At 43.6% G+C, this 6,973-nt stretch overlaps 1 protein-coding gene across 1 annotated transcript; it reads right to left on the reverse strand.

Annotated features, from left to right (window-relative positions):
• Positions 5,307 to 5,789, reverse strand: LOC109215764. Its single transcript, XM_019379876.1, has one exon. The coding sequence runs from the start codon at positions 5,787 to 5,789 to the stop codon at positions 5,307 to 5,309; it is 483 nt and encodes a 160-aa protein (XP_019235421.1).

Consider the following 6,973-nt stretch of genomic DNA (forward strand, 5'->3'; position numbering starts at 1 on the left):
ACCCTCAAGTTTTCATGTTTGTGTGAGCTGGCAACAATGGCTCTTACGCCTTTGATCGAAGCGATCTTTTATGTGTGTGGCCCTGAGGCTCTTTAGGCTGGCGACAATGGCTCTTACGCTTTGCCCTGAGGCATATGTGTGAGCTGGCGACAGTGGCTCTTATGCCTTGGGTCGAAGCGACCTTTTATTGGATTTGTTTTCCCCTCGTTAAGGACTTTTTGAAGTAATTTTTGTCTGACCCGTCGTCGGTTCAGGAAGAACCTCGATTTCAAGTCATTTCGTGGTGATGATCGAGCACCTCGGGAGGTTTGGCTCGGAGGCTGAGTAGCTCGAAGCCTGTGATTTGGAGATGACATGGTCGAAGCTCTTTTTGCATATGTCGAGGGTAGCCTGTTTAACCAGTTCTTTTCGAAGTAGAATCGAAGTAATGGCCTATGATTTTGTAGCGACGGTCGGGCGTCCCTGAGTCGCGTTTGCTTGGCTGCTATAGCCGTATGACCGTAGTCATTTGTGCTTGGCCAGAGCCATTTTTGGTCCCGAGTGCAGTAGTTTAGGTTTCTATATCGAAGGTATGCCTTTCAGGAATCTTACAAGTTCGATATATGGCCTAAACTTCGGGATCGAGTTTATGCCTGCAGGATGGTCTTACAAAATTTTCATGCCTTTGAGGTCTTACATTTTGTTGATACTTGGTACAAGTATGATTCATGCCTTGCTTGAGGTCTTATAGTTTTGTTGATACTTGGTACAAATATGATTCATGCCTTGCTTGAGGTCTTACAGTTGTGTCGATACTTGGTACACGTATGATTCATGCCTTGCTTGAGGTCTTAGAGTTTTTGTTGTTGCCTTATATAGGTCTTACGAGACCGAGTTTTCCCGCTCCGGGTCTTATGGCCTCGGGTTTTTTATTGAATGGCGATTGGCGACAGTCTCCGAGTATTTGGGACGTTTTTTATGGAGGAATCGTTTTGGCAAAAGTGTTAAGTTTCCTTTGGAGTATGAGATGCTTTGACAAAAGGTGTTCTTTGATTGCTTGGCACAAGTACATGTGTCTCCGCCCTCGGGGGCCCGGCTATGCGGACACGGTTCACTCGACCATTTTGCCTAGTACATCATTTTCCTACTGGTACCCCATTTGGCGTTTTTTGCCTTTTTCGAGGGGATGATCTTCCGGGGGATGCCCTCCAATGTTCGAGGTTGATTGCAAAAGAAGCCTAGAACATTTGCTTGGATCTTCCTTAGGTAGCATATAGATGTTGCCTCGTTAAAAACCTTGACGGTAAAACCCTTCTTGGGATGAAAACCCGGCTGAAGGAAAAGAGTACAATGCATGCTTTCGAAACCTAAGGCCTTCGGGTTGGGAAGAGCTCTGGTTGTTTCTATCGGGTGCCTACATAAGGGTTAGTATGAAATATAAAATGATAAAGGAGATGATTATACCTTAGCGTGGGATGCGTCGGTGATGTTCCGAGGTCTGATATGCCCCTGTCGCTTGTAATAAGGATGCGGTACGGTCCTTCACTATGTTTAATCGGGCTTAGCCGATGATGTAGTTTGCTTGCCCTTTGGTTCTTTCGAGAGTGGAGATATTGGTGTCGGTGCCACGTCGTGCACCACGAACATTTCTTTGCTGCGTGTTGTTCCCCATAGACGGTTTTAATCCCGTTCTTTGTTGGGAATTTCATCATTTGGTGGAGGGTGGATGGCACTGCTCTCATGCAGTGTATCCACAATCGTCCGAACAAGGCGTTGTACCTCATGTCTCCTTCGATGACATGAAATTTGACATTTTGGGTTGTGTTGACCACGCTGTCTAGGAGGTTGATTTCTCCTTTCGTTGTTTCACTTGCCATGTTGAATCCGTTGAGGACTCGAGTGGCGGGCACGATTTGGTCTAGCAGTCAGAGCTGCTCAATTACTCTCGACCTGATAATGTTGGTCGAGCTACTTGGATCCACGAGTACACATTTTATTTGAAATGTATTCACGAAGAAAGAGATTACCAGTGCATCATTATGAGGTTGAGACAAGGCCTCGGAGTCCTCTTCGCTGTACGTGAGGGCATCCTCGGGTATGTACCCCCGAGTTCGCTTTTCTCTAGTGATGGATATTTTTGTCTTTCTCATCACGGGCTCCTGGGGATCGTCGACGCCTCCCAAGATCATGTGGATAACATGTTGTGGCCCGTTCACTTCGTTCTTTTTGGCTGCTTCTCTTTCTCGGAACTGATTTTTGGCCCAGTCGCTTAAGAATTCTCGGAGGTGACCTTTATTGAGTAACCTAGCTACTTCTTCTTGGAGTTGGTGGCAATCTTCGGTCCTGTGGCCGTGAGTGTTATGAAATTCAGATACTAAGTTATGATTCCTTTGGGAAGGATCCGACTGTGTAGGCCTGGGCCACTTGGCGTCTCTGATTTTGCTGATGGCCAAAACGATATCTGATACATCGATGTTGAAGTCGTATTCTGATAAGCGCAGTGCCCCTGTTGGCCTCGTGTTTCCATCAAATCCGGTTCTGTTAATGAGTCCCCGAGGATTTTTTCCTCGGTTGATCACTCGATCGCTGCGAGGTGGGTTGCGCCTCGGGGCGTTCCTCCTATCTTCGGTGTATGGCTGGTATCGTTCCTTATTTGGCTTTGGCTCCTTCGTCAGAAGCCTACTCGGGTATACTGAGCCCGAGGGGGCTCCTAGTTGATCATCCTTGACCCTGATCTTTGACTGCTATCTGTTATGGATGTCCGACCAGGTTACGGCGGGATACTCGATCAGATTCTCTTTCAGCCGCCTTGAAGCTACTGAGCTCCGCTCATTCAGGCCTTGAGTGAAGGCCTGCACCGCCCACTCGTTGGAGACCGGTGGTAATTCCATTCGCTCCGTTTGGAAGTGAGTTACGAACTCTCGCAGCATTTCGTTCTCCCTCTGCTTGATTTTGAACACGTCAGACTTCCTCGTCGCTACTTTGATGGCACCGGCATGTGCCATTATGAAGGAGTCTGCCAGCATGGAAAATGAGTCTACGGAGTTGGGAGCTAGGTTGTGATACCACATCATGGCCCCCTTCGAGAGTGTTTCCCCAAACTTCTTCAGTAAGACGGAATCGATCTCGTCGTCTTTTAGGTCGTTGCCCTTCACTGCACACGTGTAGGCAGTAACGTGCTCATTGGGGTCCGAGGTCCTGTTGTATTTTGGGAGTTCTGACATTCTGAACTTCTTCGGAATGGGTTTCAGGGCTGCTTCCTCAGGGAACGGCCTTTGCACGAATTTCTTTGAATTCACACCTATCAGGATCGGGGGTGCGCCCGGGATTTGGTCGACCCTGGTGTTGTACGTCTCGACCTTCTTTTCGTTGGCTGCTATCATTTTCTCGCCTGATTCGATCCTTTTGGTGAGGTCCTCAAGCATTTTTATGATGGCGTGATCGACTATCGACCCATTATTGCTTGACCTCTCCGGTACCTGTTCGGCCAGGGGGCTGTCTCCGGTGCTACCATGCTAGGAGTCTTCTGGTAACTTTGCATCTAAGCAATATCCAGCTGTTGTGCTTGCAACATTTCAAAAATAACATAAAGGCTAACTTCCCGTTCTTCCCGAGCTGGGGTTTTTTGGGCTTCCTGTTGGTCGACTTGGTGTATGCTCCTGTAAGTGTGGGAGCTTGTTTCGACGTGTCGAACGTCACATGAGATTCCGTCTGCCAAAATCGATCTTGGCGCGTTCTCAAGATTTTGTGGCGGCTCACCAACACCTGGAACAGCCACACCATTTTCTCCGTGGTTCTCAATATTGTTGTTTACTAAATCAGATATTTTAACCTGAAATCGAAGATCTTGGACAAGAAAAAGCGTGAAAGATAACTTGCGTTATGTGATGAAACCAGCAAGAAAATAATTACTATTATTTTTTGCCCCACGGTGGGCGCCAAACTGTTTACCGCAAAAATGATAATAACAATTAAATTTGTTGATGGGACTCTAAAAATATGTGATCTATTTTTATGCTAGTTGTTTAAGCAGATGATGCTAAGTGTATGAAGTTTAAAGACGAAATGCGAGCTAAAATGGAGTAATGATTGAACCGATGAGCTAGACGATCAGGGCCTCGCACAGACCGATACGGGGCCTCGAGGTTGGTTCCAAGGCTCGGGCTCGAGCTATTAAGGGCAATCGGGAAAGGGCTAACAGTTGTAAAATAATCAGCAAAGGCTCTTTATGACCAATGATAAGCAATAAATGAAGAACAAGTATGAAAGCAATAAATAAGAGCAACAATATCGAGAGAGTATGTTAGAGAGAAAAGAGAGAGAGTTCTTGTATATTTCGTGCGAACAATTGGAACAATGGTCGCCTTTTACAAAATGACAAAGATCCTCTTTATATAGAAGGGGAATCCCTACACGGTATAAAATACATTAATTGTAAAGATATGGGGATGGAACGGCTAGACATGACACCCTGATTCGGGTTTCAGAGTAGGTTGGTCAGGTTTTGTCAGACTTAGTCGTGTGTCTTGGGAACTCCCCATTTTTACCCTTGCCATGGTCATTATTGCCTCTAGGCCGGGTGTCGACGAACCTCGAGGGAGGGAACTCGGTCACAGCTTTGCGGCCTCGAGGCTCCGAGATGGTCTTCTGCAATGCCTTAATGACGGGAAATTGGACCCTCCGATTTCACCGTATACAATCTTGCAGCGTCCGCAGAACTTGGAGCCCCCATTTACGTTTATGATGTTGTTTTTTCTTATCTTCATTAGACTCTGCTGTATTGAGATATTTAGCATTTCTCTTAAAGCTTGTGACTTATTTCTACCGGGTTTTGGGAGTCGTAATTATTTTGAATTGCAGTTTTACTTGTTTCAGATAATGAGATTTGAGTTTCAGCTTAATATTCAGTCATTTGGTATAATTGTTAGGCATACTAGTCTTAGAGACTAGGTGCAGTCACGACATCCAACGGAGGGGAAATAGGACCGTGACATTAACATCAAAGGACTAAATGATCCGGAGTTTATACATCTTATAATCCTACTTTTGAACTAAAATTGCGTATAGCACATCAAACAATTGGTGCATGTTTTTTGTTTGGTCGGAAAGATAGTTTATATTATATAAAGCTTAAACTGTTGCATTACACATACTAAGTAGATGCACAGAAGGCATCATTTGCACAAAAGTAGAGTTGATTACCAGGTCCCAGTATGGGAAACTTGGCTTGAACTACAAGGAAAACTAGACAACACAGTAGAAGTAGTAGGTTGGACACTCCTAGATAAAGTACTAAAATTATACAAAACATTAGCGGCAGAGAGTGATTATGCTGAAGCAGTAGAGTCAGTCCTAATTAGTCTTCTTTGTAGCATGCCCTGGTGATTCTGTATGTAAGACGACATTGCAAAAAGTGGTGGTCTTTCAAATACACTGCATTGCTCCGTTAAATGCATGGCTCCATATGTAGCTACGCTATCAGCAACACTATTCTGCTCTCTGTAGATGTGTTGTAGTGGTGGGTTATCCAGCTGTAGGAGTAACAACCTGCAGTCATTAATAATATTAGTATATTGTATTGGTGGTGCGTTAAACATACCTATAATTGCTTGGGCGTCAGTTTCAATGGTGAGCGATTTAAGCTGCATCTGTACAGCTATTTTGAGCCCCATGAGAAGTGCTAGAAGTTCTGTTTGAACAGTAGATCCTTCCTTTGTGGTTCCTGCAAATCTTATAATCCAATTCCCATATATGTTCCTAAAAACACCACCAATTCCATATTTTACCTTTGCCTGGGAAACAGGACCCATCAATATTCATTTTATAAGTGGCCTGATTTGGTGGATTTCATTTTATGTAAACGGGTATTCCTGTGTGATGTTTTTTTGAAGGATTTGTAAGATAGTAAAATTCAGCTGCCTTGTTAATTATCAAAGCCACATTTAAGAGTGGTTTTTTATTTTCAAGTATTAGTTTATTGCATACTATCCAAAGCTGCCACATAGCAAAAGGAATTAGTGTTGTATGTGCAATATTGTGAGGAGTATTTGATAAGGATGTGTTCACAAATTGGTGTAACCAACTTAGGTTTGAATGTTGTGATATGCGGGAATTATTATTAATAGTAGGAACCCTTAGGGCTGTCCATAGTTGTCTTGCCTGGGGACATTCCCAAAAAATATGGAGTATAGTTTCAGAGGCCTATTGCATTGTTGACATACAGCTGAATTAATGATACCCAGTCATGCTAGATACATAGCAGTTGGAAGCCTTTCATGGCATATTAACCAGAAGAAGAACCTTATTTTTGGTGGAATGTGTAATTTCCAAATCCACCCATAAGATTGGGAGTTGTGCATGGTACTAGGATGTGTAATTTGTAGTAAAGTATTGTGTATGGATTTGGTTGTAAATATACCATTATTTGTTAGAGCCCAGTAAATTTGATCACACCTTACAGGTGTGGTTGGCATGTAGATATTGGCAATTAGTGAAAGTACCCGTGCTGGTAAAGCAAAAGGTATTGTGTCTAAATGCCAGTTATTATTATGGTAGTAATTTGAGACCAATTTTCTCTCCTCATGTTGTGTTAGAGGCCCTTGTATATAATCTCAAAGTGTTTTATTTTGGAGGATCCAGGGGTCAGTCCAAAACCTAACATGTTTTCCCGTCGTAAGATTCCACTTATACCCAAAACGACAGTAGGACCATCTTTTCATAATGTTACGTCAGGTATGGGAACCTTGGGCTCTTAACAAATTTTGTGGTCGTAAATTAATATGTAATAGTACTTGTGCCCATAGTTGATGGGGGTTATGAAAAAGTCTCCATGCAAGACGTGCATGTAATGCCTGGTTCTTGATACTAAGGTTTTGTATACTTAATCCACCTTGATGGGTAGGTTGTGTAACTGTAGACCACTTAACCAAATGTATTTTTTTCTTTTCTGGTGTTGTACCCATAGAAATTTCGTTGATATCGATTAGGGTAATTA

Source organism: Nicotiana attenuata, chromosome 2 (assembly GCF_001879085.1).
Source record: "Nicotiana attenuata strain UT chromosome 2, NIATTr2, whole genome shotgun sequence".
Classification (NCBI taxonomy): Eukaryota; Viridiplantae; Streptophyta; class Magnoliopsida; order Solanales; family Solanaceae; genus Nicotiana; species Nicotiana attenuata.

What these genes read in the sequence shown, in the direction of transcription:
- LOC109215764 (XM_019379876.1), bottom strand. Translation starts at nt 5,789, where the DNA reads ATGGGTCCTGTTTCCCAGGCAAAGGTAAAATATGGAATTGGTGGTGTT.